This window comes from Argentina anserina, chromosome 1, assembly GCF_933775445.1.
Source record: "Argentina anserina chromosome 1, drPotAnse1.1, whole genome shotgun sequence".
NCBI lineage: Eukaryota > Viridiplantae > Streptophyta > Magnoliopsida > Rosales > Rosaceae > Argentina > Argentina anserina.
The window spans coordinates 6005861-6026164 of NC_065872.1; the positions used below are offsets into that span (position 1 = coordinate 6005861).

Sequence of the window (20304 nt, forward strand, 5' to 3'; positions counted from 1 at the left end):
AATAAAGGACCTCAAACTCAACTTTTAGTTTTATGGTGGTTTGGTAATAAGGTTGGGTTTAAGTTTCAACTCTCACCAATTTGAAATGTTTGAGGGGATTTTGTGTTCGCACGCGTGCAACGTGAATGAAGGCCAGACTAAAAATCAGAATAGGGGGTTATTATTTAGCCGGTTAACTGCACTAAACTTTAATATGTTAAGGTTTCCTCTACATTAGTCCTTTAGTCCCCAAACTCACTCCCCATGCCAAGATTTAGCAAAAATCTATATCAGATTTAGAAGTCTAGACTCTCCGACCAAACTATGGATTTGAACTGCATATATCGCATATATGTTGCTTTCCTATAAGGTTGTGCTTGACACCCGAAGCTTTAGGCTTTAGATAGGAAAGACATGTAAGAAGAGACTGATCGAAAGGATGTAAAGTGAATGGGCTCCCTCTAAACCTAAGCTTATGCAAGCAAATATGGAGACACACTTACCCCTGCAGAAAGAGAGAATCTCTTTCAAGTTTCATTAACATAGTTTTAAAGTTGCTTGTGATTAGTAAATTAAACACGTTTAATCTTAAAACTTTATGTACGGACGCTGCAATTATTGTGTACAAAAGGGCCATGCTTGCACACTTGTGCTTGCCTCACCCAATTTAAGACCTCTAATCATAAAAGTTGTTCTCGTGATCTTTATTCTTGTACAAAGTAGGACACTAAGTTTTGTTCAAAATTTAAGAACCCGACTGAACTAATAGTGCATGCATTCTTTCATATAAGAAAACTATAACGAATATATGTCTACGGTTCTAGTCCTAACAAAGCCTTCATAAGAAAGAAACATGTGTAAGAAAGTTCGATTAATTCTTTATTTAGAAGTATGCGTAAACTTGTTATAGTTGATCGATGTATTTGTATTTTTTAACTTTCACCTCTCCTTATCTATGAAGTTGTTGAAATAATACACGCGAATATTTTTCAGTCATGTTTTACTTAAGGACTAAAATTTTGGTGAGTGTGAAAATATTGAGGGTAAAAAAAATAGAAATTTCAATAAAAAATTGATGGAAAACATGGAAAGTTTGAAATACTACATTTTAGAATAAAATCTTGTATAAGTATTAGTCTATAATGAGTTATAATAATTTAAGATGAAACATTTATTACGATATAAGAAATATATGAAATGACCAAAAAACTAAAGAAAAAATAAATGAAATGAGTAGTATTTTTGTGCAATAATGCATTCAAAATGCATGAACATTATACTTTGAAAATTAGTTAAAAACTTAATTATAGATGAATGATTAAAATTTAAAATATAATAAAGAAACTTAGTAAAATTACTAAACTTATAGTTTCATAAAAACCCTATATATATATATATATATTATAAAGATCCAATATGAAACAATATATATACTTGGCTGGATTTGGCATTAGGCCATCAAGGATCAGAGCAGGCTTTATTCCCAGCACCTGCAGCTATTATTTTGGTGGAAATTTCAGAAAATGTGGCATACGCGCACCACGTGGCGTCTCCTCGGTAGGTCAACGGTCAAATGTTCTCTTATCTATCGGGAAATTTTAATTATTTTGTTCGAAATTAAATTAATAAGTTAGAGATATATGTTTATGTGAGAAAAACGAAAATATATCAAGATATTTTAAAGATATTTTCTATATTTTAGTCCTTATTTTTAATTATAACTTTCTAGTGTCGTAGTCAGTTCGTAAGATAAAAAAAAAAGATAAAAAAGAGAGGATAATCATGCTGGTAACATGGTGCAAGTACCCCCATGGAATTTTCATCATTCTGAAGTTGCCTTGATTGGACAAGCATATGGCATAAATACCATCCAATATATCCTTCTTAGTGCCATGGTGAAAGTGATGCACCGCCCAAAATAGTAATATGGCAACATCAAACTTTTGCCATGCGCCCTTTTGATTATATAATTTTCGGTACAACACCCCCTTTAGATTATTTTACTGTAGGTTTCACTATCATACCACCATATATCAAGCTCCTTCCTTCTTGCAAATAGTTCTCTATGCAAAGAAGTATGGATGATATAAAACTATGAATTCTACAGCTAGCTGCCCGGCCCTTTTTAATTTTCCCTTTGATTGATCTCTTGTGTTTTTTTGTCTTCGAGTTCAAATAAATATAAAGTTAAATCAAGCATCGTTGAAATCTTAGCTTATTCTTAATCAGCAGATGTGCTACCATTTTGATTTTTCTATAAGTCCTCGATCGGTCATGCATGCTGTAAAATCTCAGCAGTTTAGGTAGGCTAGGGCTTGACCTGAAAAGAGAGAAACAAAGACGATGTTGATCAAATTCAAAGCTTCACAGAACATGCAGTGTTGCTCGAGGTGCTTAATTTGATTCATGTCAAAGAGTTGTGTACTAACTTATTCTCCCTTTACTAGTTGAAAAGATTAATTTAGCCCGCGCATACACGCACACATAGTACGAAGAGGGAACCAAGTCTTCATGTGTTATGAAGTGATCAATATATAGATGAGCCTATATAATAGTTGCATAGCATTAAATCATAAGAAAGTTCACATAGACTGATAGGCAACATTTCAAATAATTGAACAAGTTTCATGAATAAACATGACATACTTGAAAGATTGTCCAATAAGCGAAGAAAATAATTGAAGAAAGATACAACAAGTTTAGCAGTAACAGATCGATATAGAGATCAGGTTAAGTTGGCAACAGTTAACTATACTAAAAGAAGTCACCTTAGAAATGAAGTAACCTTAATTAGAAGTTAGAACCTAGCTATTTCCTTGATCAGCTTGATGGAAAAGATCAGGGGAATCCTAGATGCTACTGACTCCAAACAACCTTTTTTTAATGGGTAAATTCCTCATATAGTACCTGATGTTTGGCTACTTGGACAATTTGGTACCTGATGTATGAAGACTGACAATTTGGTACCTGAAATTTTCATTTGTAAGCCATTTTGGTACCTCTATCAATTTTGATCATATTTTTAGGGTTATTTTCGTCATTCTAGCCCTAAACTCATTAAATTCACATTTTTCTTAATTTCTTCCTATAATTGCATCTCTTTGGAGATAATTAAATTGACATATCTATTCCACTTAGCATCTACTTTGCATATATCGAAAATAAATTTTTGTCTTAATATACTTATTGTATCCTAATTATTTTCTACAAATGAAATAAATTGACTTTATGCAATTGTAATTTTTTATTAAAATATATTTTGTAAATTATTTATAATTATAATTAATTTAGACTGATAGCTATATTTTGAAAAATTATATACGTAAATCATCACAGATACTAAGTAAATGAGTTATCAAATTTTAGTGATAATTTAGAGGCAATTTGGAGGTATTATGAAAAAAATGAAGTAAAATATAGATAGAATGACGGAAATAACCATGAAAATATGGTCAAAATTGACATAAGTAACAAAATGACCTAAATTTGAGAACTTTAGTTATTAAATTATCTATTTTCATACATCAATTAACAAATTATTCAAGTAACCAAACATTAGACACCATAGGAGTAATTTACCCTTTTTTTAATTTCGATACTACCCCAATCAACCTACATTACTGTGAATACTGACAGTTGAAAACTTTTCGTCCAATCGACCGAAGTCGAAATCTCAAACAAACCAGAATTACTTGGGTGAAGCTTGTGAAGGTGGTCGAGTTCCGGCGAAACTAATAACTAGCTAGCTCTAAAAGATTAAATGGGCCGAGAATGAACTAGACTCCAGAACTTAAAGGCGGTGCTGTCACCTGGGAATCCTGGGATGCATGCATGTGTAAGTAATCATATGCAAACGCAAGTCTACGGCTTAGCTTTTCGCTTATGGACTGGATTTTAGGCGCCCATGTAGCTCTAGCTAGGGTTTCAGAAAGCTTCGTGGCCTTTTGAATATTGGGGTTGGTCGTAGTTGCCCCGTCGAGACTGCCTCTTTAACTCTCTTATTCTAAGCTATGGCAATAGGCTAAGGAGAGATCACGAGGCTAGCTATGTGTGTTAAGGACGAGCCTGATCGAAGGGAGTACTTGATTTCATTAAAGCAGGCATGGTGCGTTTTTAAGAGCATCTGCCACTATTTGATAAAATTGGTAAGTTATAAGAGATATATGACTTACTAGTTTAGCATATATTAGTTAGCATATTTTATACATTTGGTTTATGAGTTCACAGCGTAATGTATAAATGGTAAGATATATATAGGGTTTTAGGTTTACAACAACTATTATTTATGCAAGAGGTGACAATGATTTTCTAGAGTACTGAATTCGGTAATTAGTGATTTCTCTTAATATTAATGTATTATTGGTTATTTTGCTTTTATGCATCAATGTGCATGGTACTTTTCCCGAGCTCGAAGTTTATCTCTGAGAAGGTTTTGAATATGTCGTTAATTATTGTTATTAAATCATAAGTAATTATTATGCATTAAAATAATTTGGTCTTGATCATACTCAATATTAGGCTCATATGAAAGAGCTCATTGCGAGGTTCGTGATGGTATAATTGTTATTTGTAAAAATAAAAAAATTAAGCACGTTGTTTATGGAGAAAATTAAAATATAACTAACATTAAAAAATATATAATAGGAATATAAAAAAAGTAGGAGGATGAATTAGAACAAAATGACAAAATAATAAGATAAAGATCTCATTTATCTTACCAAATGGAATGTTATCTATAGCCTTCAACTGTTCACATACGGGAAACAAAAATTTCGGGAAGCAAGAGATGCCTTATGGTATGAGGTGATGGTAAACTATATTAAGGGTTTTACCTTATGGTGGGAGATGGTCTAAGAGCACCTGCAGCGGTAAGCAAAAGAGGAGGTGGTGCCCGAGCACCGACTGGGACCGGCAGGTTTGCTCGAGCAAATCCAGTTTCGATCTCGCAACGGACGAGATTTGCTCGCCCAGTCAACCGGAAGGATTTGCCCATCCCTCCGCTCGAGCAAACTTTGCTCCGGCGATTGCTCATCCGCCTGGTAGAGCCCACAATACGTGGGTGACGTCAAGCACGTTTAATTTTTTTCTTCTGTTAGGCACGTGCATTGCACGCGCCAGTAAAAAATAAAAAAAAACAAGCCAATGAATGGCTGACATGTGGCTTACCGAATGAGCTAGTAGTTTAATAAATTTGAACATTCCATTTTGAATCAGAAGTTTTGATCAAATTATCAGAATTAATAGGCAACAGACATAAACTAAAAAAATAGTAAAAAAATTTCAAAACTCTCACAAAAATTTGCCTATAAATACTATTTCAATTTTTGACCAACTCACACCAATTTTTGCACAAAAAATTTCACATCTTCCTCCATCTCCTCTCTCATTTTGGTTAACATTTTTTTTCGAAATAATGTGCACCTATTGACTTCCTTTAGAAGATTTAACTAATGTGCATCTCTTTTGTCCGTCATAGCATTGATGACTATGACGGTAACAAACAAAAGATGGACAAATTGTGTGAGACAATTTATGCCGATTATATGCAAAATTAGGAGCCAATACAAGGTGAGAAACCTCCGAAGGAGCCGAGGACCCGAATCACGCTCGCTTCTCACTACAACAAGTTCAAGCTATTCTTGCAAAAATAAGGCGAATATTTGGCGGCATCACGGCAATGTATAGATAGCGACACTTCGCTAATGGAATAAGTAAGTTTACATTGTTTTATCATATAGTATAATTTTTATTTAATTATATGATTTAAATTATGTAATTTATAGATCTAATTTGTTTAAATATGTAGCATTATTTACATCATTTGTTTTAATATATCTAATTTGTTTACATTATTTATTTTATCCAATTTGTTTAAATTATGTAATTAAATATGTAGCTAATATAAGTTTTTCATTGGGTCAAATAACCTCAATCATGTTACCATAATGCCAAGAAGAAAGTGTTTACACACTTTGAATGTTGGGAAGTGGTTAATGATCTTCTATCTTTCGTTGCGGTGCTATCTATTACTCCATCTCCATATGCTAGTAGTTACCATGGTACTCATTCCGCAACCTAATCATCTCCATCCATCAATTTGGACGACGAACAAATGAATGAGACACCTCAAAACAACACGGTAGCTCCATCGAGTCCGCCTAGACCAATGGGAACCAAGGCAACAAAGGAAGTTAGGCACCAAAAGAAACAAGGTAAAACTCTTATTGAGCAACGAGTTAAGGTTTTGCATACCATTGCTAGTGACCAAACATCACGGCATACCAAGAGGCTAGCCCATAATGAAAGTGAGCTTAATTATTACGCGAAATACATAGACATTCAAAAACGGAAGGAAGCAAGGGCGGAAGAAGAGTTACGATTGAAGAAACAAGAGAATGATACAAGGATCATGACAATGGATTTAGAGGCTATGACCCCAATCTCGAAAATGTATTTTACCAAGAGGAAACTAGCAATCCTTAATGAAGGAGAAGCTAGGCAAGATCAACCTACCGATGAAACATATTCGGATTGTTATCACCCAAATCGTGTGCTATTTCCATAGTAGTTATAGTATTGTACTAAGAATAAATCTGGGCTTCGTTTGTCATTTTATGTAATTTAAATTTTTGAGAAATTAAAATGTAATTTATTTATTAAGTTGAAACTGAAATACACATTAAATTAAAATACTTAAATTAAACACAAGCTTAATAATTAAACACAAGCTGAATGAAAACACACCAATAAAACATATTTAGAGTATTTCACCGGTTTCCACCCTCCAAATGTGTTTCACCAAGTCTCTATGGAGCTCTCTATGGATGTAAACGGATTCGAGATCGGCAATACGGTCATGAAACCGTTGTATATTGGCTCCATCTCTACTGATTGGCTTAAAAAGAATGTGATTCCCTTGTGCATTCACCGGCACATCTTATATCCGGAAAGCCCTCGATGGGTTTTGCAAGTCTTCTTCTTCTTCTTCCTCATTCTCTACGTACTTTTCCTCAACAATCATGTTATGCAATATAATGCAAGCTAACATGATGGTAGTCATTACCGATTTGTGGTGTAATGTACAACTATGACGTATAATTGCCCATCGAGATTGCAAGATGCCAATGACCCTCTCCACATCTTTCTAGTATGCCTCATGTTTATTTGCGAATAGCTTATTTTGCGAAGTTTGGGGATTGGAAATTTTTTTGACAAATGTAAAGTACCTTGGATATATTCCGTATACTTCTGTATGTGGACTTCGTAGATGACAGTTGGGCCTCTTTCGGCATGGATATGTGAGAATACATTCGATAGGTGGAGCACCTTAATGTCATTTTTAGCTCTAGGACATAAAAAAAAACATGCCATATCCACGTATCATACGAGATCACCGCCTCTAGGATAACCGTTGGGCAACTCTTTCGCCCCGAGTATGCCCCTTGATAGGCAGTTGGGCAGTTCTTCCACTCCTAGTGCATACAGTCGATGCTTCCAATCATACCTGTAAAACGTCGGCGTTCGCCTTTGTTGGGGAAGTAGCCCTAGCAAACCAGTGGCGTCTTCTCTTTGATGCCAAGACAGTTCGTGGTTGCAGAGGTCCGTCATTATAATATTGAATCGGTCTCTACTCATCCTGTACCTCCGGCGAAAGTGTTGAGCGTAAAAAATTGGACGTTCGATGAAGTAATCTTCCATGAGATTGCATCCCCTATATAGCCTATGACGTGATTATTCGGTTTTTTACCGCGACGTGAACCGCTTGGTCGTGTTGGTTCATCATCGTGTTGTGTTTCTGCCATGACCACCTGATTGACGAATGATTGCTCTATATCGTCATCCTCTTCTTGTTGATGTTGTCTTCGCCTGAAAAAATTGTAGAAGCTGAAAGGATTCATCAGAGTGATGAACAAGGAAATGTTGCTAAGTGTTTAGATATAAGGATGAGTTATATGCTCGGATTCTTCATAATGATGTGAGTATAGAATGAGTGATATTAGACGTTTTATAGCTAATTGGTCGAAAATCTTACCAAAAATCTGGTCCAATTATTTTGCCGACACTGACACGTGGTAGTGACACGTGTCAATTCTCTATTAGTTGAAAATCTTATCAGAAATATGCTCAAATTATTTTACCGACAATGACATGTGGCAGTGACACGTGTCAATTCTCTATTAGTTGAAAATCTTATCGGAAATTTTAGATAATATCGAGTCGATAACGACACGTGACACATTATTATTGGTTGTAAATATATCCGGTAAAAAAAAATTAATCATTTAACAATAAGATAAAATTGAATTGCTCAAACAAATTGTGAATGCGTGCGATTTGCTTGAAAAAATATAAAATGGATTTGCTTGAAGTAAAATTTGTTTTTTGGCCTACTTTTTGCTTGAGCAAACCCATTTTATGGATGCGGATGCTCTAAGGGAAAAAAACTCTCTGATGTAAATGAGACCTGAAAGATGTACATACCGAACTTGATTACTCGGCTAGCAAAATTGAATGGCATCTTCACTCTATTCGATCATTCTCTCTCTAGTTGGTCTTTCATTTAGGCGTTCTATTTATATAGAGTATCTCCAAAATCTCCAAAAACATTATAATCAAACTCCAACAGTTTATGCATTTTGCATATTTCTGCATTTATTACAAGTGAAAAATATATTATATAATCCTATTTTTATAATCATTAATTATTTTATATATTTAATATGCTAGTTTGAGATAAATGATTTTAATTTCTAATTGTTTTGATTGGTTGTTATAACTCAAGAGTTATTGGATAAAGTGTAGAGCATTAAATACTTATTTTTCCAAAATTTTGCAGGTTGTTATAAATTTGAAGGATTTCACACTCTCATCCATTTATTTATTTTAGATAATGTGATGGAGGATTAGTTGAAGTGGAAAAAAACCTAAAATCTATAAATTTTTATTTTTTTTCTAAAATGACATAGCTGTCGGAGATGTTCTTTAAGTGGAGAAAGATAATCTCGTGTTTTCATGACACGAGCATTTTTAGTTTTTTACTGAAGCGATATCATAGATCCTTCAGGTATTCTTTTATTGAGTTACCAATGCAGCAAGTTTTGATAGAGAAATAAGATCGCTGATGGCTACATAGATCCAATTACATGGCAGTGACTCGTCGACTGCAAGGACCAAGACCCAAATCAGGGTTCACTGCAAACTTTTTTATGAGACAAAAGATAAAGCCCACCACCCCATATTGCATGGGAAATGATTTGGGTTTTGACAATCAAGGCATCTATAACTCTATTCATGCAAATACATGGCAATGATTTATTTATAACAAATTCCTTCTTCCTACTCCTTAGGATCTTGAGACATTCAACCTTGGAATCCGTCTAGCTCTACCAATTTCACTACTTCCATCTTCCACCACAAACTAATTACCCAAATTTTCTCTTCTAATGATCACATAGGATAACAATTAGATGATTTCCACAAAACATAACTGATCTAAACCTAATCTCGCTTGGTCGATCTCTCCCTTCCTCTCTCTCATAGAAACACTTCAGAGAGAGCACAATGGCGTTGGGGAATAGGTCACGCAGTAGCAGTAACAAGCGCTCGTCGTCGAGCTCTTACACATCGACCGTTATGGTAATGGGGTTCGTAGCCTTGTGTGTGGTTGGTGTGTGGATGATGAATTACTCTAGCGGTGGAGTTTCGACTCAAACTGCCACCACCGCGCGAACCGCCACCTCCACTTCCTCGTCGGCTACTTCCTCGGATGAAAACAATGCACTCGTTGAAAATAATAATAATGCAAATGAGAAGCCAAAGGCCTTTGAAGACAATCCGGGTGAACTTCCGGACGATGCTATGAAAAATGGTGATGGGACTAACAAAGCGGATGCTGCTGCTAACAACGAGGCAAAGACGTCCCAAGAAACTAAACAAGAGCAAGCTGCTGCTGAAGAACAGAAAGAGGATCAGAAGCAGCAATTGTTCAATCAAGCACAATTATCTGAGGAAAGCACTATACCTGAAAACCAACAAGCTGTACAAACGACCACTGACCAAGATAAGGTCATCACTGCTGATGATCAACCTGGCGTGAAAAATCAGCAACAGACAAACAAGAACAGCAGTGGAAATGATCAAACAAATGTAGAGAGCAAACCTCAAGAACAACCTGCAGAAACAAATGTTGATCAAAACAAGCAAAACAATAATGCGGAAGCTTTTCAGGACCAAAAACCGGGGAATGCAGATCAAGCACGAGTGCAACCACAACAGCAGCAGCAGGAACAACCACAACAGCAGTCGCAAGGTGTTGAAAGAAATGAAAATCCACAGGAGTCCCAGAATAATATTCAAGACTCCTCAAATCAACAGCAGCAACAACAACCGCAGCAGCCTGAGAATCAGCATCAACAACATAATCAGGAACAAGAGCAACATGACCAACAAAAACAGCAACAATACCCTGACGAGACGAACCATGCTCACACCCTAACAAATGAGCCTGACCAACAAAAGCAAAACCAAGGACAACCACAACAGCAGCAGCATCCGCAGCAGCCACTACAACAACAAGAATCTCATCCTCAGCGAAAGAAAGGTAATGGTGATCAAAACAGTAAGGCCAGCGAGTCCAACTCGGGTGACACGCTACTCAACGGCGGGGACAGCTCGGGCATTCCGAAAGAGTCAAAGGATTCGAAGAAGTCGTGGGGGACTCAAGCGGATCAGTCGGAGAACGAGAAGGAGAGGCGCAAGGATGAAAAAGAAGGTCAAGATAGCATCTATGGGTACTCGTGGCAGCTTTGCAATACGACTACGGGTCCGGATTATATACCTTGTTTGGACAACACAAAGGCAATAAAGAAGCTGCGTTCGACCAAACACTTCCAGCACCGAGAAAGGCATTGTCCGCAGGAGGGTCCCACTTGCCTGGTTCCACTGCCGGAGGGTTACAAGACGCCGATCGAGTGGCCGAAAAGCAGAGACAAGGTGCGTATATATTCTCTTGGATTTTGATGGATCATGGACGTATAACTTGACTTTAAAGTTAGGGTTTGATGTGCTTGTGTGTACTTTTCTTGCTTTGGTCTGGCAGATATGGTATCACAATGTACCGCACACATTGCTGGCGGAGGTGAAGGGACACCAGAACTGGGTTAAGGTGTCCGGTGAGTTGCTAACTTTTCCGGGTGGTGGGACCCAGTTCATACATGGTGCTCTCCTCTACATTGATTTCCTTCAAGACGTAAGTATCTCATGTACGTTTAACAAAGTTCTCGCTCATTCATCAAGGGTTTGAGAAATTTGTTTAAGCTAGCTAATTGTAGCTTTTACTGGTTAAGTAGTGTGTGGATGTGAAAATGGGAAGTGTAAATCAAGCCGCTGGAAAATGAGTTGTATACTTCCAATGATAAGATTATGTTTCGAACATCTCGTAATCACTTTTAGGAGAAACTTGGTGAATGTGATAGATTGAGGAAGTTCTGGAGCAAAAATGACGTTATGTTCAATACTTCAATTGTTAACAAAAGTACAAAACAGATTATCAATGTTGTTTATTGATGCAGGCAGTACCGAATCTCGCATGGGGAAAGCGCACTCGAGTTATACTGGACGTTGGTTGTGGTGTTGCGAGTCTTGGGGGTTATCTTTTTGACAGAGATGTTCTTACAATGTCATTTGCACCCAAAGATGAGCATGAAGCTCAAGTTCAATTTGCCCTGGAAAGGGGTATTCCTGCCATTTCAGCTGTCATGGGTACTCAGAGGCTGCCCTTCCCCAGCAGGGTCTTTGATGCCGTCCACTGTGCACGATGCAGAGTGCCTTGGCACAGCGAAGGTTCTATTCACCAAAAATAAGTTGCTTAGCTAGTAGTTACAACCAGCTGCATTAACATATTACTTTGGTTTGTGTTTCTTACATTGCAAGTAATATGTAGGTGGAATGCTTCTTTTGGAATTGAATCGTGTTTTGAGGCCCGGGGGTTACTTCATTTGGTCAGCCACTCCTGTTTATGGAAAGGGCGACGAAGATAAAGAAATATGGAAAGGTATGCATATAAAATAGCTAGCAAATTCAAATGAACAGATTTGATGATGCATTTGTTGCATTCTGCTTACAAATGTGCATCCATGTTTTTAATTGTGTATGTAGAAATGACTGCCTTAACAAAGTCTATGTGTTGGGATCTTGTCGTGATCAAGAACCACAAAGTAAATTCAGTTGCGGCTGCTATCTACCGGAAGCCAACCTCGAACGAATGCTATGAACAAAGAAAGCAAAATCAGCCTCCTATGTGCAAGACCGATGATGACCCCAACGCTGCCTGGTTGTTAACCGTTTCTGGCAATTACTCACTAAACTTGTTTATTTCATCAAAAAATTGCTAATGATACACATTTTCAGGTATGTACCTCTGCAGGCCTGTATGCACAGGGTTCCCGTTGACACATCTGAGAGAGGGACTCAATGGCCTGATAACTGGCCTAATCGACTGCAAACTCCTCCTTACTGGTTAAACAGCTCCCAAATGGGTATTTATGGAAAACCAGCACCCCAAGATTTTGCAAGAGATTATGAACACTGGAAACGTGTGATCAACAACAGTTACATGAAGAGTTTGGGTATCAATTGGTCCGGAGTCAGAAATGTCATGGATATGAGATCTGTGTATGGAGGGTAAGCAATTGAGCTTGATCATGCTTGGACTAATTAACTGAGTGGCGACTTATACTGCCGAAAAATGTACACAATGTGCAGGTTTGCCGCGGCTCTCAGGGATCTTAAAGTGTGGGTGATGAATGTGGTGAATGTAGATTCTGCAGATACTCTCCCCATCATATATGAACGGGGTCTTTTTGGAATATATCATGATTGGTGTGAATCTTTCAGCACCTATCCAAGAACCTATGACCTCGTCCATGCAGATCATCTATTTTCTTCGCTCAAAAAGAGGTATGCCTAATCGTTACACTAGCTATAACTTCATGCCGAACACGGATACAAGTTATATCTTGCCAGTCTTTGATCAAATATATGACATGCTATTGTTGCCAGATTGAAATTTTGTACCATTGATAGGCAATCCTCTTATGTCGTTCTATGTTGTCTAAGAAGAATACAATACCCTCGTGTGATTAAACTCTTGCACGATTACCTTACCATGAATATTAACCAAGTTGTAGCTGCACGGTTGAATTATAACAGGTGCAGACTTGCTCCAGTAATGGCAGAAATTGATCGGATTGTCAGGCCGGGAGGTAAATTGATTGTCCGTGATGAATCCAGCGCAATTGGGGAGGTGGAGAACTTGTTGAAGTCTCTGCACTGGGAGGTTCACCTGACCTTCTCCAAAAACCAAGAAGGAATGCTTAGTGCACAGAAAGGCAATTGGCGGCCAACCATATTGGCAGATAGTTCTTAACCCCGATTCAGAAAAGAAACAGATCTCGGTCTTATATATATGTTCTTACTCCTTAAAAATTTTGTAGGCGGGAGCTGGGAAGTTCCTTTAATTTTCTACTGATAATTTTGTTCGTAATCTTGTTATGCTAAACAACTGAATTGGCATGTAGGTGACAATGTGTTTATGTTATTGGCTTGTAACTCTGTGATATATGTAATCAATGAAAACATATACTTCCAAATTCAAGAAGCATATTTAGTCAATTGTTATCAGTTTTCTACGGCAAAACTTTTGATCAAGTTTGATGTGATGAATATACTTGAATAAAAGAATAGAAAAGCCACATACCGGAGATTACAGCCAATTGATCTTTCTGCACAGGCATGTCCTAAGATGCAAGCCTCATACATGTATTTCAGAGTTATGTGATATCAACTGTTGCGTCACTATTATGATGCCCTCATTAACTTTAAGAGGATTGTACGAACATTCTGATGATAGAGATCCTTGCATAACTCTGCTGATATGCTGGTTAATGCAATCAGCCTTTAAGCAATCAAGTAGTTCTAATTTCTAAATCATAGAAAGGAAGACGGATTAATGAGATCTCTGTAGCAATCAAAAATTTGGAATGCATCAGAAGGTTGTCAATCATCTCACAATCTTAAGCTCCCAGAAGTGTTCAGATGCTAGTCTACTCGTGTCTATTGCTTTCCAATGCACTTTCAAGACTCAACTTATACCAAGAATCTTCTGAAGTTGACCACTCGCAACAGTGGCTTTGAGATCTGTATGAAAAAAAAAGCCAGTTACATACAGAATGGAGAATTTGTGGCAGATAATGAGCTCATTTACCACTAAAGCAAAGCAAGAAGGAAAACAAGTAAATGTAATAAAAAGCAGACGAGAGCTAACCATCACAACCGCCAATGTGCTTGCCATTCACAAACACTTGTGGGACAGTGGATCGGCCAACCACATCTAGAAGAACACTCTGAATCTGCCCTCCATCATCTACAACATATAGCTCACTCAAAATCCTCGACAACAATATGGACTTAAAGCCGAGCAAAACAACGCAATTCCATTGATTACCTCGAAGATCAAGCTCGACAACATAAGGTTGCTCGTTTAATTCACTGAATATACCCTTAGCACGCAAACAATACCTGGAAGAAGCAATAAACCAGAGACAACTCAATCCACAGAACTAAAATTAAGCTATAAGACGGCATGATTATGTACATTTGTACAAAAATACATACATAAACAAAGGCAACTAAATCAGAATTTGATACAATGATTTATTATTCAAAGCTCCACATATTTCTGATTTCTCTACCACCGCATTAGACTAGGCAACGATCGAAAGCAATCAACTCGCAATTCTCAAATTCCATAACTCATTTCAACTGAAAACCCTAAACAGATCAATTTGATCACAACCTAAATTTGAAGAAGCGAGAGAGATTAACGTACGGGCAATACGATTTGGAGAAGATCGCAATCTTATTGGAGTAGATGACGTTCTGCACAAACGCCGACGACGATTTCGAACCCTCAACGACGCCGTTCCCGAGCAACAACAACACCACCGCCGCGGCGAACATAAACTCCGACCTCCCCATCCTCACCGATCGAGCTGTTACGAGAGTTCGGACATTCCACCACTCATTTTATATCATCTTTTCAGGGCCAGGCCCATTAAAACCGGCCCATTAAAAATCGACAAAGTAGATTCACACCAATCACACGAATCTTATTCATTTCAAAATTTTCCAACATACAATCATCAAATCCAATCGGAAAACAAAAGCAAATCGGAATTAGGCGGAGGCGGAATCACATTTGTATAGCTTGTTGTACTCGTCGAGCTCGTCGTAGTAAACGTCCCAGACGCAGCGGACGCAGCCGCTGCCGCAGCAATCCCCGGGCTCCGGCTTCTCCGGCGGCGGCGGAACTTCCGATTTCTCCGGCTCCGGCTTTTGTTGTTCTTCCTTATTCTTCGCCGCATCAACCGTCTCAGTCGTCGAAGCTTCGTCGGCCATGGGGTTGCTGAAGCGGCGCAAGGTGGGGCCTCGGCTGCGGATGATTCGGGTTGTTATGTTGGGAGGGAATATAAGCTTGAGGGAAAGAGGGGGAGGGGCTCTCATGGTGTGGGCCCGGCGGGCATTGTTGGAAGGTGGGATGTGATTGGGTGCGGTGAAGCGCAGGCAGTGACGATGAGCCATACACAACAGAAAGGGGGAAGCCAGAACTGGTGTTATAAACGGAAAGGGGATAGATGCCCATCGCCATCGGCCGTGGTTTCTTCGTTGACTATTGCATGCTAGGGGAATGCATTGACTGGACAGGTGGCGCCACTTGATTGGTTAATTAACAATTTGTGTTCATAAAAAAAATATTTTGTTCCATATGTCTCTGTAATTTTGTCCATTTATTTTAAATTTTAGTCTCAGTCTAGTAGAAACACAATTGTTCATATACTATTTACTACTAATTTAATTCTTTTACGAGTCATTAGTGGCAACAGTCTAGTATCGGTATTTAAATGTGTTGACAATATAATGACTGTTAGCTTAAAATTACAATCTACTTGATGAATGCTGCCAAGGCTGCTGAGGCAGAGAACAAGGAGTGAGATCGATAACGAAAAGGTTGAATTAGCATTTTGCACTTGAGATTGAGTTAGCCAAGTAGGCAATTTTGGATTATGACGAAAACTAGTTGAGTTCTAATAAAACTTGAGCATTCTATTGTTGCTATATTTATGTGTATATTTTACCTAAGCAGTAGTCTTTTTAGATTATTGCTAGCTAAATCAACCAATCTTTTCAACTTTATTCTTTAAGATAGAAAAGAGACATGGCATCAACCATGTAGCTGCAAACTCGATCTTCCCCTGAAAAAAAAAACAGAAGAAAATAGAGCGGAATTATTCAGATGTCAATGGTGAGAAAGTACGTCCATCTGATGAGAAAAGTTATTAGAAAGTGAATCTCACATTTCTGGGTAAGTTTTTCTGTTGAGTTTAATGTACTAATCTCTCTGTGGTCTTAAACTCTTAAAAGTGCATACAAATTTTGGTGTTGCAGTTGGTTAATTGTCATAATAGATTGAAATTGGCCACTATTTCTGTTTCTTGATGTCATTCTCTTTTCTGCAGAAAGACTTTTACAGTTTCTTCTGGACATGATTTGTTGTCAAATAGATAAATCTATTGCCATGGAGAATGGAATACTGATCTTCTAAGTTGTTGCTCAGAATCAGTCTTTCTCGCTCTTATTCTAGAAGCTTGGGTAATTTGATTTCATTTCTGTATGACTTTTCCTTTTGTTTGATGTGCTTTGTATTACTATATGGGCTCATGAACAACAATAACATTATATCAGAACATTTGAGTTTGTTTCTCTGCATAATCAATTAATCATACATTGTCTTTGCTCTTAACGGGGAGTCTTGAGTTTATTTTTATGCTGTTATTCTAACACATGGAAAACACGACTAATATGCTCTAAAATTGCTACTGTGGCAGCTAACAGGCAGGCATGAACTATGGGAACTACTGTGTAAGCTGGTTCAGGACTGTTGAACTATGGGAATGATTAAACATTTGTGTAACAAGCTAATCGTAATGTGGTTATACGCAAAATTGATTTGCGAGTTTGTAAAATCAGACCACATCCGAAATTCCGTATGCATTTTTGGCACCTCAAGTTTCTTGATTATTTCAGAGTACTTTGATAGAATGGAGCAGAGACTTTTGGTTTGATGCAGTATCTGATGGCTTTGGATGAAACTTATGACTGACTTGAAAATCTGAAATCCCCACCAACAAATGCAGTAAACACAAGCATCCATTATCAAAATATTATATTACAAAAACTGAGGAAAAAGTCTGAGACCTTTGTGAAGTGAAGAGTACCAATTTACTTCAGTTAGGTACATACACCATAAAGACAAGCACCATGCTTCGCAAACATGATCACGACCAAACTATTGAGCCAAATAATTCAACATTGATGCTCGATTTATAGCATACCTCAAGAACTACCAGAATTAGCTACTCCCATTACCCGTTAACTCTTGCCGACTCCTCTTTCAGTCTCCAGATTGCTTCCACTTCATCAGTCCGGAACCGTTGCGTGAAAGTTGATTCCTCCAATGGCGTTGCTGTTCCATGAGCAAAAGCAAGAAGACCAGTGTAAGCAATCATTGCCCCGTTATCAATACAATACCTATCATCAGTTGCAAACAATCTTCCACCCCGTTCAGCACACATGGTTTTCATCATCTCTTGCAGGCGCTCATTGCAACCCACACCACCAACAATAAGTACGTCTCTTGTATCACAATGTGCCATTGCACGTTCTGTTATCTCAACAAGCATTGCAAACACATTTTCCTGGACCATCATAGCAGAAAGTACATCATTACTATACGCACTATTCTTGGTCCAACTGCTTCACTAAGTTGTATAACGAAACAACTGGAAGTTCTCAACTAATCACGTCACTTACTGTTAAGTTGTATAATTAAACCATATATTCTCAATGGAAACAGCATTGCTCACACATACCTGAAGTGAGTAGCACAGGTCTGCAGGGGTGCATTCGTTGTTTTTTAGTTTCTCCACAGCAGTGGCTTCGATATAGCTTAAGATTCCACTAAAAGACACGTCCATCCCTTTGACAGCATAAGGGAGGTCAATAAACTGTTCCCCTTTCTTTGCAAGCTGGCAGGGGAAGACAATCAAATAATTCATGATGGAAACACTTCTTCCCACAAAAATTGACCTCAAGCAGCATGAATGAGCAGTAAACGAGGCAGGAAGAATGTTGACAATCATGATGATTTATAATTTCAATTAAACAAGGACATGAGGACTTGCATTTTTATTTGAATGCAAATCACAGCAATTGAAGGTTATGCGAGTCATGCAAGGCCATAATCTCATAAACTTCTCAAGAAACTTACAGTCTTAGACGAATATTATTAAGAGATACGGTTGCTGAAAGTTGAAGGCATCAAGTTTTACCGTAAAATATGGCATACTGTATGACTAGAGTTTGATACAAGTAAAGATTTAAATTTGAATGACCATTAAGGAATTATACATGTAATTATCTTCTGCTACCTAACTATGAATATGATGGATTCTAACAACCGAAATATGAACCATATCTGAGAGGCAACCACAACAAATATAATTAAGAACCTCAGTGCAGACCCGAATCAAGATGTAAAACTAATAAGATACCAGTAAACACAATTTTGCAGAGTAATAAACAGAAAAGTTTTTCAACCTCAATTCCTACGAAATTAATCATTCAACACTGATGTACCTGCTCAATGTTATATCCAGGGGCTGGATCATTGGATAGCTCTAAGACCCTGGCAAACCGGTCCAAGCAATTTCCAACAGCAATGTCAATGGTCTCTCCAAAGATTCGATACCTCCCTTCACTATATGCAATTACCTGTGTGTTCCCACCACTTACATACAACACGACAGGATCATCTGCACCAGTCACAATCCTTCCCATCTCGATATGTGCAACACAATGATTAACTGCAACAATGGGCTTCTTCCAGAGCTGTGAAAGAACCCTGACAACAATTGCAGCAACTTGTAGTGGTGCTCCCATTCCAGGACCCTTGGTGTAACAAAGGCAATCGATCTCTTGAGGGGTTACTTGTGCAGTCTCCAAAGCAGATTTGACTAACGGCAGAACGTATTGGAGATGGTGCTGTGCAGTTTCTCGGGGAAGGAAACCTTGCCCGGGAGGGGTAATGTATGTGTGGCGTGGGTTTGACAAAATAGTGCCATCTAAGGTCACAACACCAACACCGATCTTGTTTGCTGAACCCTCAAACCCTAAAGCAATCAGTCTCTTCATAATGTTTGTGGGAGAATTCAGGCACGCCCTAGTTCTCATTCATAATCAAGATTATATTAGAACAAAGCCCCATGGACTCAAGCAACTATTTATGAAACTTATTTCTAAAAAGCAACCGTAAACTTCTCAAATTGTTGTGATTATACATACACTCACACAAATGACCTGCATCAGGAAACTGAAGAGCACCCTTTTAATTGTTTTTTTTTTACAAAGCACCAATTTTTCAAGCTACTTTTCCTACCAACACTCATTTTACAGCAACCAAAACAATAAAGGGCTCCGAAACAGAAGCTAAGTATATGACCCAATCTAACAAACTGTAATAGTCAAACTGAATACTGCTTACATATACTTGAATCAACTAGGACATGAACTAAGTCAAATAACATAACTCATAACTTGAGAACCAGATGAAGTAACAAAACTTGAGAACGAGATTATAGAGTTTACCGGTGGTCGGAGGAATCTGAAATCAAATGGAAAGAAGCAAGGAGCGATTGGCGACCATGAAATGCTTGTCTGAGGTTCGGCGGAGAGAGAGGGTTTAGGGATAAGAGGTTTTCTTTTTGTTTCGATAATCTAAAACCCAGCAGTTTCATTTAACCCAACAGTATACGGCCCGGCCCGGCCCAAACACCAAATATTACTGAGAATACACAGTAGCTGTGGAGCTAGTCCCTCCAGAAGTAGGGTGTTGATTAAAGACACATATCGCCAAGTTTGAATCCCTATTATTTACTGCAGTTAATTAAGGCTGAGATTATACACTACATTTGTAAGTGATCATTTATGAGATTTGGCTTCGGGAGCAAGTAAGAAATCCACATCATTAAAAGGAAACTAGAATGGATCAGGAATCACCAATTTCTATGTCGTATTAGGAAGTTCAGCCTAACAAGGAATGAGGCAGTCTCAGAATCCTATACATAACCCCTGTCGTAGACTTTCTATACCATTAATCCTGATTCCAATCTAAGATTGATCACAGTTTGTCTCTCAAATATATATCTCAAT

The 20304-nt window shown here is 37.9% G+C and overlaps 3 protein-coding genes across 5 annotated transcripts; 1 reads left to right on the forward strand and 2 right to left on the reverse strand.

Moving 5' to 3' along the window:
- The first annotated feature begins 9540 nt into the window (after positions 1-9540).
- LOC126785812 (probable methyltransferase PMT27) lies at positions 9541-13405 on the forward strand. Its single transcript, XM_050511496.1, has 8 exons — positions 9541-10971; positions 11078-11227; positions 11550-11820; positions 11921-12031; positions 12136-12310; positions 12388-12660; positions 12742-12936; positions 13189-13405. The coding sequence occupies exons 1-8, from the start codon at positions 9541-9543 to the stop codon at positions 13403-13405; spliced, it is 2823 nt and encodes a 940-aa protein (XP_050367453.1).
- Positions 13037-15603, reverse strand: LOC126785896 (monothiol glutaredoxin-S6-like). 3 transcript variants are annotated; one of them, XM_050511750.1, is made up of 6 exons: positions 15234-15603; positions 14867-15029; positions 14483-14556; positions 14303-14401; positions 13736-14175; positions 13055-13326 (listed from the first exon to the last, which is right to left on the reverse strand). In XM_050511750.1, the coding sequence occupies exons 1-5, from the start codon at positions 15538-15540 to the stop codon at positions 14120-14122; spliced, it is 699 nt and encodes a 232-aa protein (XP_050367707.1). In that variant the 5' UTR covers positions 15541-15603; the 3' UTR covers positions 13055-13326; positions 13736-14119. The 3 variants fall into 3 exon arrangements, with proteins under 3 accessions (XP_050367566.1, XP_050367707.1, XP_050367636.1); XM_050511609.1 differs by having other exon boundaries at positions 13037-13326; positions 14303-14556; XM_050511679.1 differs by lacking the exon at positions 13055-13326 and having other exon boundaries at positions 13731-14175; positions 14303-14556.
- Positions 15604-17245: 1642 nt separating this feature from the next.
- LOC126789561 (uncharacterized) lies at positions 17246-19849 on the reverse strand. Its single transcript, XM_050515761.1, has 4 exons — positions 19741-19849; positions 18733-19315; positions 17967-18122; positions 17246-17792 (listed from the first exon to the last, which is right to left on the reverse strand). The coding sequence occupies exons 2-4, from the start codon at positions 19285-19287 to the stop codon at positions 17460-17462; spliced, it is 1044 nt and encodes a 347-aa protein (XP_050371718.1). The 5' UTR covers positions 19288-19315; positions 19741-19849; the 3' UTR covers positions 17246-17459.
- Between the last annotated feature and the right edge of the window lie 455 nt (positions 19850-20304).

What these genes read in the sequence shown, in the direction of transcription:
- LOC126785812 (XM_050511496.1), top strand. Translation starts at nt 9,541, where the DNA reads ATGGCGTTGGGGAATAGGTCACGCAGTAGCAGTAACAAGCGCTCGTCG. An exon ending in GGCCGAAAAGCAGAGACAAG is followed by an intron (nt 10,972 to 11,077) that starts GTGCGTATATAT and finishes TTGGTCTGGCAG; the next exon opens with ATATGGTATCACAATGTACC. An exon ending in AGATAAAGAAATATGGAAAG is followed by an intron (nt 12,032 to 12,135) that starts GTATGCATATAA and finishes TTGTGTATGTAG; the next exon opens with AAATGACTGCCTTAACAAAG.
- LOC126785896 (XM_050511609.1), bottom strand. Translation starts at nt 15,540, where the DNA reads ATGAGAGCCCCTCCCCCTCTTTCCCTCAAGCTTATATTCCCTCCCAAC. An exon ending in GTACAACAAGCTATACAAAT is followed by an intron (nt 15,030 to 15,233) that starts GTGATTCCGCCT and finishes CTCTCGTAACAG; the next exon opens with CTCGATCGGTGAGGATGGGG. An exon ending in GCACATTGGCGGTTGTGATG is followed by an intron (nt 14,176 to 14,302) that starts GTTAGCTCTCGT and finishes TTTTTCATACAG; the next exon opens with ATCTCAAAGCCACTGTTGCG.
- LOC126789561 (XM_050515761.1), bottom strand. Translation starts at nt 19,287, where the DNA reads ATGAAGAGACTGATTGCTTTAGGGTTTGAGGGTTCAGCAAACAAGATC. An exon ending in CTGGATATAACATTGAGCAG is followed by an intron (nt 18,123 to 18,732) that starts GTACATCAGTGT and finishes TTCCCCTGCCAG; the next exon opens with CTTGCAAAGAAAGGGGAACA. An exon ending in ACCTGTGCTACTCACTTCAG is followed by an intron (nt 17,793 to 17,966) that starts GTATGTGTGAGC and finishes ATGATGGTCCAG; the next exon opens with GAAAATGTGTTTGCAATGCT.